We start from the raw sequence: 16,768 nt of genomic DNA, 5'->3' as shown, positions 1-16,768 counted from the left end.
GAAAACACTAAAGAGACGCAATCACTTGGCAACAGGAAAAAACACATCAACCAGTAGGTAGGTGTTCTACCTAAGTCACACTGACAGCTACCCACGAGGCCAGCTGCCATGCATGAGGGGCCAGCAGTGTGGCAGCAGAGGCTGTTCAGAAAAGGTTGCATAAAATGAGTTAAGGAGCAGGGAGCTCAGAGGTTGCAGAATGCCATCCAGGCACCCACACACCCCACACACACAATTTGCTATTTATAGATTTTTTTTTTCCCTTTGAACCTATACTGGAGTTCAGGAAAGAGGGGGAATTAAAGAAAGGAAAATAGGAGGCTTCCCATAATACATTACTCAACTCAACCCGAAGGAATGCACAAGCCAAAACCCTAGAGTTGGTGGGAAGGGGAGAAATGGAGCCATCTTCTTGGGGAAAGGTCAGCTTCATTCAACTTAATGTTCTTAGTGCCTTAAGGTGAATTCTTTCTCATCTCCCTATGAACTATTGCTGTTGGTTTTCCCCAAAACACTCCCAAGACTGGTCCTTCTTATGCATCTAGGTGGCTATCAGAAGTCAGCCATCTTGAAACAAGGGTTTTGATTTGCCCAGGGCAGTAGAATCTGAAGTCATCCCAGATTCCCAAATAAGACTATTTGGATTTCAAACCCAGTATCTGAAGATGTCCCTTTGTCTTGTGACGTGGAAGTGACATCTTGTCACCTGTAATCTGGGTGTCTAGAAGTTAAAGACCTAGCTTTGCTACTTTTTAAGATGAGTCCTGTCATACCTCTTTTCTGCCTCCTCCAGAATCATTTTGATGACTTCTAAGAAAATGTTCCCTCTCCTCTATGCTTCCTCCCAACCCACTCTACTCTTTCAACACTTTATTCACCTGAATGGATGGAACTTTCTTTTCCCCCAAAGCCTACGAGTTCAAAACCATGACATAGAATACCTATATTTGTGGGGAAAGTACCTTCTGCCTGACTTCCCTGTCCTCATCCAAATACCCAACCTACACACTAACTCCCTAAAAGCAAACTCGCCTACCTCTGAGGATTTTACACTTGGTGAATGGGGAAACCTTTTGCTATCAATAAACAGGGCAAATGGCTGAGCCAGCCACTCTTTTGGAGACTATGGACAGTATCACATCCAATTCAAAGCATTCATGCAGGTGAGAACACAGGAGGCAGCATTCCAGTTAAGATTGAGACATTCAAGAAACTGGCAAGTTGTCCCTTGCTGGTGTGGATCAACTTCCATTCATCTGCACAAAGACCACAGAGGGTCCTGAGCTCTGTTATATACCATAGTTTTGACCTCTGACACCACCATCTTTTTCCATGTCCACCCTTGGGAGGTTACGCTGAAGAGCAAGGCAGACATGAGGAAAGAAGAGGTGGAGAGCAAGGAGCCAAAAAAATCACCATGGGCTGACTCTATGTCCTTAGGAGAATTCAGAGCATTCTCTCTCTGACCAAGGCTCTTCCTTCCATTCAAGGTGGAGTAGCAAATTAACAAATGCCATGCCAGAGACATGCAAGAGTTAACATAGATCCCACAGGATGCCTTAACCTAACTCCCAGGGCTTAGCTAGGTCAAGGATGGCAACTACATGGCATGAGTGCTACTGCCCCACTTCCCATCCCCATGGCAGCCATTACTATTCAATCACAGCACGCCTTCCCCAGGTGCCTGGGCTACTCAAACTAGCACATCCAGCAGCCACTATCAATCAATCGCCGATTCAAGATCAGGTTGCTGAAATCTATTTGCTAGCCCCATGCACTCAGACCAAGCTCGCTACTGCAAGGAGAGAAGGAGCTAGCTCTTTGAGCTCACCCAAAGCAGATGGCCCCAGTCTCTCCTGCCCTTCCTCCAGAAGCATTTGGATGCTTCTAGGGAAATGCTTCCTCTCCCACATGCTTCCTCCCCACCCTCTAAGTGCTGGCCAACACCACCTCCCAGAGACAGCTGGTCCTCTAGGAGGTGCCATAAAGCAAATGCCAATTAGGACCCAAATTCTGCCTGGCAGTTGGCAGGACTGGCAGAGAGCCCACTTCTCCCTTTTAGGTGCTGGCTCAAGGCTGCAAACCTGGCCAAGCAAGACGGCAGCACCAATCCTTTTACAGTCTCTTGTCATGGCCAGCGAAGAGGTAACCAGCTCATCAGCGCAAGTCATTGCTCCCCTTCCTCCCTCGTACCCACCCCCACCCCGCCCTGCACCCTGGGGGAGCTAGTTGAGCTTGTTGCAGATCTCCAGCGCTTTCTTGTAGACCTGAGTCACGTCATCCATGTCCGCAAGGAGGGAGAAGCTGCTGTCTCCCAGCCGGTTCCGATACCGCTTTAGGTACTGGGGCCGGGGTCGGTTCTGGAGCCCCTCAAAGTCCTGGATCTGGAGGAAGTTTTCGGCAGAGACGCAGCTGCGGATGCGCTGGCGGGCGGGGCGATTCTCCTGCAAATCCAGCAAGTCGAAGGAGTCGCTGGACAGGACGCTGTCGTCGCTGATGACGCTGGAAGGCCGGCTGTAGCTCCGGGAGAGGCCCTCGGCGGGGACGCCCGGCTCCAGCAAGGATTCCAGTGTGGGCATTTCGGGGCTTGCGAGGGCCGGGTCCATGGCGCCTGCTGAGTACTTGCTGCTGTGTTTCAAGATGCCCTTCCTGCGGCAGGAGAGGCTGTGGGAAGCCACCCTGTCTGGGTCCGGGGGACTGGGGGAGGGGATGCCGCTGCCCATCCCATCGTTACTGTCCAACAGCTCTGAAGACTCGCTGCGCTCTGGGGAGGAGTAGTAACCCGATTCTCTCTGCTGGGTCTTTTTCAAGATGCCTTTCTTGGGCATCGTGGCTGACTGTTTGGGGCTGAGTTTACCTGGCACCTCTGCCTCGGGGGAGCTTGGGAGGGGCACGCCAGTCCGGCACAGGTCCTGCTCCATCTTGAAAGCAGAGGGTAAGGCAGGACTGACCACACCTTCGATGAAGCCAGTGCTGTGAGAGCGATGCTCACTGTTGCTTCGCTTCTTCAGGATCCCTTTGGGCCTCTTAGAACTCAGCTTGGATGGGCTTTCGGGCACTGAGTCCTGGCCGGACTGGGCAAAGTCATTCTCTTTCTTGGACTTCTTCAGCGACCGCTGCCGCTCCAGCATGACCTCAGAGGCCCCGGGTTTAGCCAGGCCCTTAATTTTGGCTTCAGCCTCAGCCTGCAGCCCCGTGGAACGGTGGTGCCAATCAATAATGCGAGCCAAGAGCGGGGACTCGGAGTTGTGAAGGGCATTGCAGTCACAGACGCTGCTCTTGTAGCCCCAGTTCACCCACCAGTGGTTGGCTATGTCCTCGATGGTGGCCCGGCGATCCGGGTTCACCATCAGCATCCACCGAATGAGTCCTCGAGCATCTGTGGGTCAAGAAACAAGAAGAACGATGCATTACATGGGAGCTTTTGGGTTTGCGAGAGGCCTGACCCTCCAGGAGTGGCTAAGGAGACAGGCTCACTTCAAGAAAACTCCACCTGGAACCTTCGTCCAGCCACACTATAGAGCAGGAGGCCAAAGTCTTCCAGACTGTACATGAAAAGCATCGTCAAGGCTCTGAACCACAGGCCAGTACGCTGTCACATCCTGGCACGTTTTTCCAGATGAGCGAAGGGAAGTCATGAGCTACTGAACTTTCCATCAACTCAGATATTTAAAAATGGGGAAGGCCAGGTAACTGGGAAAGAATCCAGAAAGAATCCAGACCCAACCCCGAGCAAGGCCCCACCATTCCTTTGGTGGATATCATTTTACCAAAAGGGAAAACAGGTGTCGATCACCCTGGATTTCTTTAGTCCCTCAAACGTAAGCTTGTATAAACACGCAGTGCTCAGGGTCACCGGGAAGGTACGTAGGCATGAAAAGGAAATTTGGGGCTGAGACGGAGAGAAAAAAGCCTCCTCATCAGAGAGGGAAAGACAGAGAAGGATGGAGAGAAGCTCATACCTGGCACACCTGGGCATGAGAGGGGCTGTGCCCAAGGCTGGCCTGACCCCCAGCCTTGGCCGGGCTCTGAGACCCACACCCAGTGAGCTCACGTCTTTCCTCTTTCTGACATAAGCCGTAGCCGACCGAGCTGTCACATCAGAGGGCTGATCTATATCTGCTATCCGTTTACAGTCTCTCTGAAAAATTCCATTTGCAAATTTCTGCTGCCAGAGAATTAGGGGAAAGCCCCAAAGGGATGTTGAGGAGGCCACAGGAACCAACTGACTCTCATAGCTTATAAATTGACTTTTAAGATCAAACTGTGCTCTCCCAGTGGGGGTTGAATTATATCCTGGGAAGGCACCACCTCCCCTCAGCTGCTTATGGAGGCTAATGAGTAGCCGGCAAGGCCTGGCAATGGGGCCGGGAGTGAGGTGTACCCCTGAAAGTAACAGGATGATCATTCATTCAGTCATTCAATAAATATTTTCTGAACCCTTGTCATGTGCCAGGAATTGTGCTGGCACCAATTAGCTGGTGAGGCAAATAAGACCCCCATAGAGGTCACCCTGAAATTTCTCCAAAAAAAGGGTTGACTTATTGAAAAAATATAGAGATACGCATATCTACATATATATACACACACATGAAACAGTCAGTCCTCACTATTCACAGATTCTATACTTGCAAATTCACCTACTCACTAAAATTTTTTGTAGCCCCAAAACCAATATTCGAGGCGCTTTCCTGGTCATTTGATGATCTTCATAGAGTGGCAAAAAATCTGAGTTGCCCCCAATGCATAGGTGTGTCACTGGGTGAGGTCAAACAAGACAAGGACACTCTGCTGTCTTATTTCTGCTCTCAGACTAACAAGTGTCCTTTTCACAGCCTATTTAATCCATGTTTTTCATATTTTTTGTACTTTTTGTGGTTGAATTCGCTGTTTAAAATGGCCCCAAGAGGGGCTGGCCCGATGGTTAAGTGTGTGCGCTCTGCTGCGGCGGCCCAGGGTTCGCCGGTTCCGATCCCGGGCGCGCACCGACGCACCAGTTGTCAAGCCATGCTGTGGCGGTGTCCCATATAAAGTAGAGGAAGATGGGCATGATGTTAGCCAGGGCCAGTCTTCCTCAGCAAAAAGAGGAGGATAGGCAGATGTTAGCTCAGGGCCGATCTTCCTCACAAAAATAAATAAATAAATAAATAAAATGGCCCCAAGCATAGTGCAGAAGTGTTGTCTTGAGTTCCTGAATGCAAGAAGGCTGTCATGTGCCTCATGGAGAAAGTAAGTGTGTTAGGTAAGCTTTGTTCAGGCGTGAGTTACAGTGCCGTTGGTTGTGAGTTTGATGTTAATGAATCAACAATATATTTTAAATGAAGTGCTTTAAACAGAAACATACATAAAACAAGGTTGTGTACTGATCAGTTAACAAAAGTATTGTCACCAGAGGCTCATAGGAATTGAGCCCTGTATTTCCACTAGGAGCAATCGTTCAGGATTCACCAGCTTAGAGTTCGTAGCAACTTTATAGAACATAACTACCATGAATAATGAGAATCAATTATGTGTATGTGTGTGTGCACAGTATGTACACATATGAAGTGTCTGTGTCAACTACATTCCAAACACAGCCACCTGTACACACCCTTTCCACACGTGATGCACTCCTATCAAGAGATGGAGCTTATGGCCTCGGCTGCTTTGACCAATAGAACATGGCAGACGTGACGTTATCTGGCTTCCAAGCACAGACATTAAGACGGCCTGGCAGCTTCTTCTTTCTCCATCTCTGAGCTGCCGTGTAAGAAGTCCAGGCTCCCTCCTGCAGAGAGAAACCTGGGAAGGTTCCTCATAGAACATGACTGTCCCACGATCAGCCCCAGCCCAGCTGCCATCTGATTCCAACTGTAGGAGAAACCACTGAGTTTGTTCTACGGGGGGATGTGAGCACCTGTTGCTTAAGAGCAACAGATAATGAAACAGTGCCCATGTGCCACAGCCCCTGCCAGGGGCACAGGAGTGAAAAAGAGCAGCTGCCATCCTCATGGCACTTACAGTCCAGTGAAGGTGGTTTATATGTCTACAGGGACTAGAAGAGACTTCATGTAATACCTTCTCCAAAATTTTAATTTACAGTGAGAAACTGAATCCAAACAGGGTAAGGGACTTGCCCAAGTTCACACAGCAAGCAAACAGGACTCCTAGCCTACCTGCCGTGTAGAACATTTGTGCTGAAAATTCCTTTTGGAAAAGTCTGGGCAAAGCAGACCTCCAAGCCAGCTTTGCCAGAAGGCAAAGATCTGGAGAGAAGACGGAGGGAAAGCAACAGACCTCTTACAGACATTAAAACAGAAGCAAGTGTGAGCTGGGGCAGGTGCACCGAACAGTCCCGCCCAACCTCTGCCCCTCCGCGGGCACGCACCTGAGGGCTGCGTGGGCTCCCGGTACTCTCCGCTGCTGATCTGCCGAATGAGGTTTTTGTGATCGAAACCATCAAAGGGCATTGTTCCATAAACGAGAGTGTAAAGCAACACGCCCAGGGCCCAGCTGTCCACCTGGAGCAGAGAGATGGGACGCTTAGGAGCTGGGAAGTAGATTCCAGGATGCCTTCCAAACCCTGAGCATCACAGCCTGTGAGCAGCCAACCCCAACGACCCCAGGAACTGAATTTAGCACCTGGCAGACAGGTTCCCACTGCAGCCTGACAAGTGATATGCAGGGCAGCTGGGGCCTGCTTCAGAGCCTGACCTTTCTATTTCAAACAGAGACCAACAGTCCCAATCTAGATAAGAACGTTCTTAAATAGATTATCTTCTTTGATCCTCAATATAGTTTTGTGAAACAGGTAGGGCCTGGATTATTTTCAATCCCATTTGACAGATGAGAATACTGAGGCACAAGGAAGCTAAATGGTTTCTCCAGAGCCTCATCCCAGTGATGGAGGGAAGACTAGGACACAGGGCCCTTCGTTCCTAATCCAGAAATCAAGTCCTTCCTGCACCTTCTTCAAATGAGTCAGGGGCTGCAAACTCAAATGCTTACAAGAGCCAGGCAGACAGCAAACACGAACAAAGCAAGAGAGAATCTGGGGTACAACATGGAGTGTTGAGGACGGAGACAAACTGTAGAGTGCATTCACCCATCTTAAGCAGGCAGCCTCCTCTTTGCTAGTTGCTGCAATCCCAATACAGGCCCAGCACTGCTAGATCCTTTGCTTTTTCAAGAAAAGTCAGAAACCAGACTTTCATGGGAAATATCCCAATTATTAGATGTTTGTTCCATTTTTTTTTTTAGAAAGACTAATGTGGCCAAATAAAGCATGCTTGCTGGCCAGATCACAGGCTGCCAGCTTGTAACCTCGGAAACAGATCGTGGAAGATCAAAGAAGTATTCATTATCAATGATAAATGTACAGTGTCGAGTTTCTACAATTTTGTAAATCGAATCCTATGCTCCTCCCTTACATTCTTACTTTAGGAAGACTTTCTCTTCACTGTAATTGGTTGAGGCTGTTGGCATCCGTCTCTTCACCCTCCAGGCCAGCCCCCAAACACTCTCAAACAGATAAATATTTGGAAGAAAACATTTCAACCCACTGAGCAGCTGCTATTTAAAGGATACCGAGTGGATGAATCTCTCTGTAAGAGAACCATCTTTTTAAAAGAGAATAATCACTCACAACTCATCCATTTTCCAAATAACGTTTTTACATACACATCTTTTACAGTGGCCCTGGAAGCTTTAAGCATATAGAAAAATGCATCTTTCATGAATTAGAAGATGCAATTAAAATGTACTTCCTTAATCAAAAGTGCATGTTGTCAAAAATATATGCAAAAAGGTATTCACTGCAGAATTAGGGGGTTTTTGTTTGTTTTTGTTTTGTCTGTTTTGTTCAATAGGGAAAAACTGAAAACAATCTGACTGTCTAAATCTAGGGAAGTGATTAAATAAATGATGGTACATTCATACAATAAAATATTATGTTGTCATTAAAAACCATGTTTTTAATAATAATGAATTCAGAAAATGCCACAATATAATTTAAAGTTAATAAAAGGCAAGATATACATATGCCTATACATATATAATAATCTCAATTATTTTTGAAATGCAAAGATCTACACTGGAAAAAAGTCTAAAAGAAAAGTCACAAAAATATTAAGTGGTATCCTCTTGTGGGGAGATTGCAGGTAACTTTATTTTCTGGATTTTTCAAATTTTCCCCCAGGTGTGTATATTATGCCTTTTATAATTATATAAGGAAAAGTTTTCTTTGTTTGCTTGCTTGTTGGTTTTTTTTTTTAAGTATTTCCTAGATTCAATTCTTGCCCTCCCCCATTTTCCTCCCCTCACCACCCCCCGCCCCCCATACACACCAGGCAACCTGCTCACCTCTGGCCCTCGGTAAGGCCTCCCATTGACAATTTCAGGAGATGCGTAGAGGGGGCTCCCACAAAACGTTTGCAAGAACTTGTCCTTCTGGTACAGGTTGGAAAGCCCAAAGTCAGCAATCTACAAAGAGAAGCAAGACCCAGGGAAGCTTGTTAGCGTCCAGTAAGTGTCTGCACTGGATCAACTCTGACCACACAGCACGAGAGCACCGGAGGGTCTGCCCGCTGGGTCGCCATTTTCTCTCCAGTCCTGAGTCTTCATGAAAGGGCCAGTCAACACCCTGGGCCAGTGATGCCCACCTGCAGTCCACAGCATCCACCACATGTTCTGCCGTACCTGCAGACTACATGCTCTATGACGCACTCAACATTACTCCCTACGTGGACTCTCTATTTTCACTCAGTTGAGACTTGCCCTGAGAAGTAGCCACAAAACCAGAGGCTTGATGTTTCTGATGAACATTAAAGTGCATAACTATTCATCTGAAAATTAGCCATCTGGGGCCTACCTAAAATTATGTTACATCCATGGTGGTGTGCATATCACACTTTGGAAAACCCTGACCTGGGCAACTGACACCACCACCGTTTTAGCCACCCACACTCTGATCAGAACTATACTTTGCCTGCCTTGTGACCCTAGAGGAAATGGGCCCAGAGCACTGGGTTTTGAGTCATCCTTTTTCAGTCCAAACTCTGCCACTAGCCATCTGTGTGACTTGGAGCAAGTCACTTAGCTACTCTCAGTTTTCCCACCAGAAAATGGGATCCCAGGATCTCTATCCTGTTCTAGATCACAGGATGATTGTGAGAAGAAAAAAGAAAATCACTCAATCAAGATGAGACTATGAATGCAACAGTGCTTTATAATCTTAAGTCTTAGGTTCCATGCAAATGTTTTACCTAACCTTGCTTCTCTTGTATTGCACACACCTTAAAGTCATTCTCTTCTCCTTTGGTTTCTAGAAGTGTTTTATTTATTATCCGTGATGGCAGCACTCTTCCCTGTATATACACATATATATTATCACATATACACATATAACTTATATATATTATATGTATGTACATAGATACATGTATATGTAAATATATATATAAATTCTCCTTGCCTACTAGACTCCGTGTCCCCTGAGGCAGATGGCAGGTTCCACATCTTCCCCTTATCTTTGTATCATCCACACTTAGCACCTGCCCCCACCCAAGAAACACTTGTCACTAGAATAGGCAATATATTTTGAAAAGCACAAGATCAGTAATAGATAATGCAAAATAATAATAACAATAAACTTAGTTGCCACTTACTGAACAACCTCCAATTATCAGGCACTGTTCTAAGAACTTTACACTCTCTATTCTAATCCTATCTAAAACCCCATTTACGCAACAACATGAATGCATTTCATGCCACTGAACTGTACACCTAAAAATGGTTAAAATGGTCAATTTTATTTACGGATATTTTACCACAATTTTTTAAAAACCCATTTAACAGATGAGGAAACTGAGGTTTAGAGAGATGGGGTTATTTATCTCAGGAGAGCTAAGTACTAAGGAGCAATGTAAACGCCTGTCCCTACAACCCCAGGCCACTGCGCAGCACCACCGCCTTTGAGCAATCCAGACTCCACTCCAGCCTAAGCCTTTCACTGTAGCCTCGCAAGCTGAGCCACTGAGGGCTCCTGCCATTCCCCACGCTGATTTCCATTTGAGCCTTATAAATAGGTTGAGTGATTCACAGGCCCAGAGAACAGCCCAGCCCAGACGCAGCTGACGCTCTCTTTTGAACGCAGGCCCCAGAATAAGCCTATTCTGTAAAAGTTGTCCCTGAATGAATGGAATGTCATTGAAAGCAGCTGGTGTACAACCGCCCGCAGAAAACGCATTCTCAGGGCTCAGATTGCACTTAATTGCCCTGAATTCCACTTTCTTATCAGGGCCCCTGACTTGCTTGCAGGAAGTTGGTGGGAAACTTTATGAAGTGTGCCCTGTCAATCAGAAGAGGAATGGAATGGCTGCAGCCCTGGAATATCCCAAGAAGTCCCCGGGCTTAGTCCTCTCCGACGGCAGCTCAGGCAGGGACAGACACAGCACAGTGCGCGTCCCGGAAAAATACATTCCCTTCCCACCCCGCGAAGTCTGCAGAGTCTGGGACACCATATGAGCTTGCAAATACACATGTGTGAGAGGCCCCTGCCACCACCATGTGCAAATACACACACATATACACGCGCACACACACACACACAATCGCACCGGGAGTTCTTCAAGTCTGGGCATCTTTGCTTTTCTTTGTGGCCGTTCTGAGGAGTGTGTTTATGTTACGGCCCACTCCCATCCTCACAGACTGATGCGTATCAGCCTCTCCCAGTAAAACTGTCACTGCCGCTGACATAAGATTAATAGAAATCTAGATTAGTCTATGTTCCTGGCACTTCAACAGAAAAGCAATATTAATCAACACATACATACACACATAGTTCTCAAACCTTGAGCCCTAAACTTGGGCTGCAGCTCTAGGATTTAATGCCATATGGAGCTTAGATCAACCAAAAGAGGGGAAATGGCCACCAGTTATGAAACTTCTCAAAGCCTCAGTTTTCTCATCTGTAAAATGGAGATAGGAATAGTATCTACCCCACAGTGTCATGGTGAAGATTAGATGACATAAAGTATATAAAACGCTTAGCACAGTAATTGGCACAGAGTTGGAGCTCAAGAAATATTCACTTCCCACCACTAAATCCATATAGGTGACTTTATTAACTTCATGATACTCAAAACGAGACTGGTTTTCCATTTAAGGTAATGTAAGGTTTCTTTTTCAAATATAATTTTAAAAAGTGAATTGAAGTAAATAAAAAATATTAAGTAAAATAGCACAGAAGATAGTGGGAAAAGGCAAAAATCCATGAACAGAGTGAAAGAAAGCCAAAATTTGGGAAATATTGATTTAAAACAAAATAACCAAGTCCCAGAATTGGTTTTACTCTGAAAGAGCCCTAAGAGATGAGCTAATCCTGCCCCTCGCTCTGTAAGTGAAGGAACTGAAGGTTAGAGGACTTAAGAAGCTTTGCTGAAGGTCACAGAGATGAGAACAACTACGTAGGCATTAGGGTCTTCCCAACCTCGATGCTTTCTCTGTAACGGGACACAGTGGTCTATCGAGGGTGACGTTCCAGCAAGGAGGCAACTGGGCTTTGCTTTTTAAGTCATATTTCGCTGACACACTGGTAATCTCTGGAGAAAGGTAACTACTTTGCATTTTTGCTGGTGGTGGATTGTTCCCCTTCCCCGTATTAGTTCAGAACCACCCTTTGTTCCCACACTGGGCTATTCAGTTCAGCCTGGGCTCTGAAAAGAAATCTGGGAAGTCAACACTTATGTCCTTAATTGTTGGAGTTTTTGTTGTTAGCAAGCCTTTCTAGAGGTGTGCCCTGCTGGATGAAAATCAGAGTTAAAAAGATAAACTAGTAAGTGACTATTCACATTTCAAAAGGATTAACCTCACTACAACATGGATGAACCTTGAAGATGTTCTGCTAAGTGAAACAAGCCAGACACAATAGGATAAATATTACATGATTCCACTCATATGCGGTACCTAGAGGAGTCGAATTCATAGAGACAGAAAGTAGAATGGTGGTTATCAAGGGCTGGGGAGAGGAGTTGTTTTTGAATGGGTACAGACTTTCAGTTTGGGAAGATACAAAAGTTCTAGAGATGGATGGTGGTGATGGTTGCACAACGATGTGAATGTACTCAGTGCCACTGAAACGTACACCGAAAAATGGTAAATTTTATGTTATGCACATTTTACCACCATTAAAAAAAAAAAGGATTAACCTCAGATCATTGTGAATAATCAGTGTGAGCTCACCGGATGAAAAGGAAGTATCAGCTTGCTGATGATTAACGGCTGGGAAAGGATGCTGATGACAACGATAATACAAGCGATCCTCTGATGGTCATCTGCAGTGTCTAAGAGGCAGTGCAGTGGACTGGACCGATCAGAGGTTTTGCAGCCAGAAGAACCTGGGGCTAACCTTGGCCTTGGTACCACTAGGTGATTGGTGGGACCTGTCAAGTCACTCAATTTCCTCATTTGCAAAATGGGAATGCTAACAGAACCCACCTCATAAAGGTGTGGATGTGAGGATTAAAGAACATGCATGTAGGGCCCCTGGAATAGTCCTGGTACTGCTGACTCTTTATAAATTACAGCTGTTATGATAATGCTGATGGTTTGGTTTATTTAACAATTATTTGCTAAGAGCCACTGCCCACCAGATTCAAGAGAAATGACCATCATCCCTTTCTGAAATAACCATGTCCAGCACGAGAGGCTGCATGGCATAGCAGGAAAAGTAAGAGATGTAGGGTTTGAGGGTTTGAGTTCAAATCCCGGCCTCACCTCTTACCAGGCCCAACCTCAGGCACGTTAGTTAACCCCTCCCTACTCCACTGAGGCCCGTGCAACAGCAGCACCACCAGCCGGATCACATCAGAAACTGAGATCACGGGCCCCACCCCAGGCCTGCTGAGTTAGAGTCTGCATTTTAACAACATCCCCAGGGGATCTGATGCACATTAGCCAATCTGAACCTGGGTTTCCGCTTCTGTAAAATGGGGGATGATGATAATAATGTAACCTACCTTGCAAGGTGATATGAAATCAAATGAATTGAGAGATGGAAAGTGCTTTTAAACCATGCCTCGCACATAGTAGGCCTTCAACAAATGTTAGCAATTTCTACTTTAACCTCTGAGTCTCAGTTTCCTTTGTTGGAAAATGGAATTGCAACAGCACCATTCACAACAGTGGTGTGAAAACCAAAATTAGGGCCGGCCCCGTGGCTTAGTGGTTAGGTGTGCGCACTCCGCTGCTGGCGGCCCGGGTTCGGATCCCGGGCGCGCACCAACGCACCACTTGTCCGGCCATGCTGAGGCTACATCCCACATACAGCAACTAGAAGGATGTGCAACTATGACATATAGCTATCTACTGGGGCTTTGGGGGAAAAATAAATAAATAAATAAAATTATAAAAAAAAAAAAAGAAAACCAAAATCAGACTAAATGAGATGATAATAATAATAATAATAACGAGCACAGCATTGCTACATGCCAGTTGCTGTTCTGTGAGTGCTACATATTTTTGTATTAAATCCTCAGAACAACCCTATGAGGAGGGTACCATTATTACTCCCGTTTTGCAGATGGGGAAACTGAGGCACAAGGCGGCAATGGCCTGAGATGAGGGGGAAGAGCAGCCTTGGCTGTAGAGCAGGGAGAGCACGCCCCGCTCTCAGGTGGCCGAGGAGGAACCGGGCTTTCTGCGGAACTCTTCAGGAAAACAGCAACCTCATCGAGGAAGACACACTCCATAGCTCCTTTCCGGCCCTGGAGTTAATTGCTGTGGCTTTATCCATGATGGCCTCGCTCCTGGGCCATCAGGAAGTGAAGGTAGAGAGTGGAACAATGAGCAGAAATGAGAGGGGTCGGCTTTCATCTTCAGAAGATCTGAGCTCACACATCTCTCGAGAGAGACTAGAAACGACCGACCCTGAGTGACCTGGGGATGGCTTAACTGAGGGCGCCTCCATGAAGCAGCCTCGCAGGGGACGCTAAGGAGCAACTCGTCCCGGCTCACTGCACATTCAACTCGGGCGTCTCTGCACAGTGCTCTGGCCACCATCAGCACTTGGAGAGTCTCCCCCAGGGGCAGCTGTCTGCAGGCTGCTTACAAACAAGGTAAGGGCAAAAAGTGAGGACCCAACAAGTGCCCTCGTGTGATGTTCCCTTGGATTTAGGCCAGATTTGGGAGGTAGTGATAGAGGGTAGAACGTATCAGTGCCTGGTCTTGCGAGCCAAACAGCCACGGGTTTGTAGCCAGCCCCATAGCTTATTAGCTGTGAGAGCCTCTTCATTTGTAAAATGGGGGCAATCAGACCCTCCCTGGTGGAGACATTCTGAAAACCAAGTGAAATCAGGCCTGTGGAAGGTCTGGCACAGGGCTCTGGCTTCTAGCAGAGGTTCAATAAAGGTTATTTTCCTTTTCTAGCCTCCAGGCCCCGTTCCTGTGCTTGCTGCTCCTTCCCCTTGAACAGCCTTCATCACATTCCTTTCTATTGATCTCCTACCCATCCTTCAAAACCCAGTTCAATCACCACTTCCTCAGCAAAGGCTTTCTGGCCATCCACCTAACAGACCCACCACTTCCTGCTCAGCACTTCCACAACACATTACACAGGGCACTGTGAGGTACACAGCAGGGCCACCTGGCCCTGCCAAGGGATGAGGATCAGGGAAGGCTTCCTGGAAGAAGAGGCATTCAAGCTGAGACTCAAAGGAGGAGTAGGCAAAGAGCAGTGGGAAGAACATTCCAGGCAGAGGGAACCGTGTGTGCAAAGGCCAGGTAGCCAGAGAAAGCTTGGTGGATTTGAGGAGTTTGAGTCCTACGCAAGGGGCCTTCTCTGACCACCCTAGCTAAGAGAGCACCTGCCACTCTCTATCCTCCCCCTGCATGCATTTTCTTCACCACGGGACAATTACATTATGTATTTACTTGTTTATACAAACCGCTGACTTAACAACTGCTAGATTCTGAGCTGCCAGAGGACAGGCACCTGCCCATCTACTTCATTATTACATCCCCAGCATCCTGCGCAGGGCCAGGTACACAGCAGAACTTAGCAAATATTTGTGGTTGAATCAATATTGCCCATGGGAGATACTCAATTCGCTGAAGGACTAAGTGCAAGAATGGATGAGTGAATGCAGGCATGCATGCATATATATGTACACACACACACACACACACACACACACACACGAATGAACAAATGAATGGATTCACTAACGCACAAATGCAGAGTTCTCACATTCATATAATCAAAGCCCAGAGGCCCATATCCTGAGCTGCCTCACTTGGTCTTATTAAGCCTCAGAGGTTTTTATCTCGTCTTAGCCCTGGCCATTCAAAGCTTCTTTTCTTATCCACAGCAGCCGCGTCTCCATTGTCATCAGGGGCAACAGGCTATTTTTCCTACGCCCCTCTACTCTGAGCCCTGGGAGCTCATCAAATTCCCAGCCCTCTTTGAGGAGGTCGGCTGACCCTGGTGCCTGGCCCTCTTCTCATTGTAAGGTATTTGTACAGGAGCCTTCTATGGGAATTGTCGGCATTCCATTCTCCCAGAGAGTGGGATGTGAATCTGGCCCGTTTTTATTAATTGCAAATTAATGCTAGGCTGGGTGTCTATTTTAGTAGACATGCTTCTCCACAGAGTACGGAATGCGACCCAAAGAAGCACATTGCTCTCATTCTTTCTGCCGACCGACTGTGTGAATATTTTTAGAAGCCACACCCTCTTGCAGTGGCCAGATAAATAATTCCCAGTGCCAGATGTGCTCTTTGCAAATCAACATCAGGCAGGGAAGGGGAGAGGAAGAGCTGCATGGCTCACACCAAAACTGCAGGGACATGTGACAAGTTTAAACCGGTAGCATTGTTACAGGCTTCCTGGGCAAAGCCCTCCATGCTCAGAATTGGGAAGATGGGTCCATATTTAGAGAAACACCAGATGGGGACATCACTGCTCATACCCCGTTGGTTGGGAATAGGCCACCAGTGTCAACGGTCCTCCAGTCCAGACACTGATGACATGGGCTCTCTTGAACGCGGAGGCCAGCTTGCGGGCATGTGTCTGCCCGCCTTTTTCACACGTGCCCTGTCTAAATATGGTTTCAGCAAAATGCTGAGTCAGGAAGAGCTGAGCAGACACAGCCGGAAGACAAATCAACACCAGCTGAAACACATCTTAAAAAACATCGGAAATGGGTGTGAGACGATGAAAAGAGAATCTGGAAGTCAGACATGTGAGTTCTACTCCTGGCTGTCATCCCTTCACTCCAAAATCAAACCGTTTATGAGTCCCTACTGCACGACAAGCACTGTGCCACCATCATATCGTCTATACTGACTCACTGGGTGAGCCTGGGCACATAATCATTAGAACAAGAGGTTCAAAATGACTTGCAAGGTTCTTTCGAGCTCTAGGATGCTCAGATCCTAGCAGCATTCCTACAACAAGCAGGAGAAGGATTAGTGTCAGAGAATGGGAAGGTTTGGTTTCTGTTTAGATGTATGTGGGTGTTTTTACCTTGAGAAATGCCAGGAGTGGAAATTCTTAAGGAAAAAGATATGATCAAGCCTTAATTTTTATAACGTTCTATGTGTCTGCTATTTCCCTGCATCATGGACAGGGGTCCAAGATGCAAGGTCTTGGTCCTGGGGCGCCTGTGAGGCTCAACATCATTGCTCTGTTGCTTACGCAAATGAGCTGTTTTCCTGGGCTCCTGCCCATTGTTCCTAGCACAATTGCTTTCAGAATTCTAACTATTCTTTTCCTCCATTGGGGAATTCGATG

The 16,768-nt window shown here is 46.8% G+C and overlaps 1 protein-coding gene across 1 annotated transcript in view; it reads right to left on the bottom strand.

Annotated features, from left to right (window-relative positions):
• Positions 1-2,199: 2,199 nt before the first annotated feature.
• Positions 2,200-16,768, bottom strand: part of NUAK1 (NUAK family kinase 1) — a 70,403-nt gene continuing 55,834 nt past the window's right edge. The window contains exons 5-7 of the mRNA XM_058568514.1: positions 8,341-8,460; positions 6,368-6,500; positions 2,200-3,379 (exon numbers count right to left, since the gene is read on the bottom strand). Coding sequence (XP_058424497.1) covers positions 2,226-3,379; positions 6,368-6,500; positions 8,341-8,460 — 1,407 coding nt within the window. The 3' untranslated portion in view covers positions 2,200-2,225. The remainder of the gene's footprint in view (positions 3,380-6,367; positions 6,501-8,340; positions 8,461-16,768) is intronic.

This window comes from Diceros bicornis, chromosome 25 (genome assembly GCF_020826845.1).
Source record: "Diceros bicornis minor isolate mBicDic1 chromosome 25, mDicBic1.mat.cur, whole genome shotgun sequence".
Taxonomy (NCBI): domain Eukaryota; kingdom Metazoa; phylum Chordata; class Mammalia; order Perissodactyla; family Rhinocerotidae; genus Diceros; species Diceros bicornis.
This window is presented reverse-complemented; position numbering and strand designations above follow the sequence as displayed.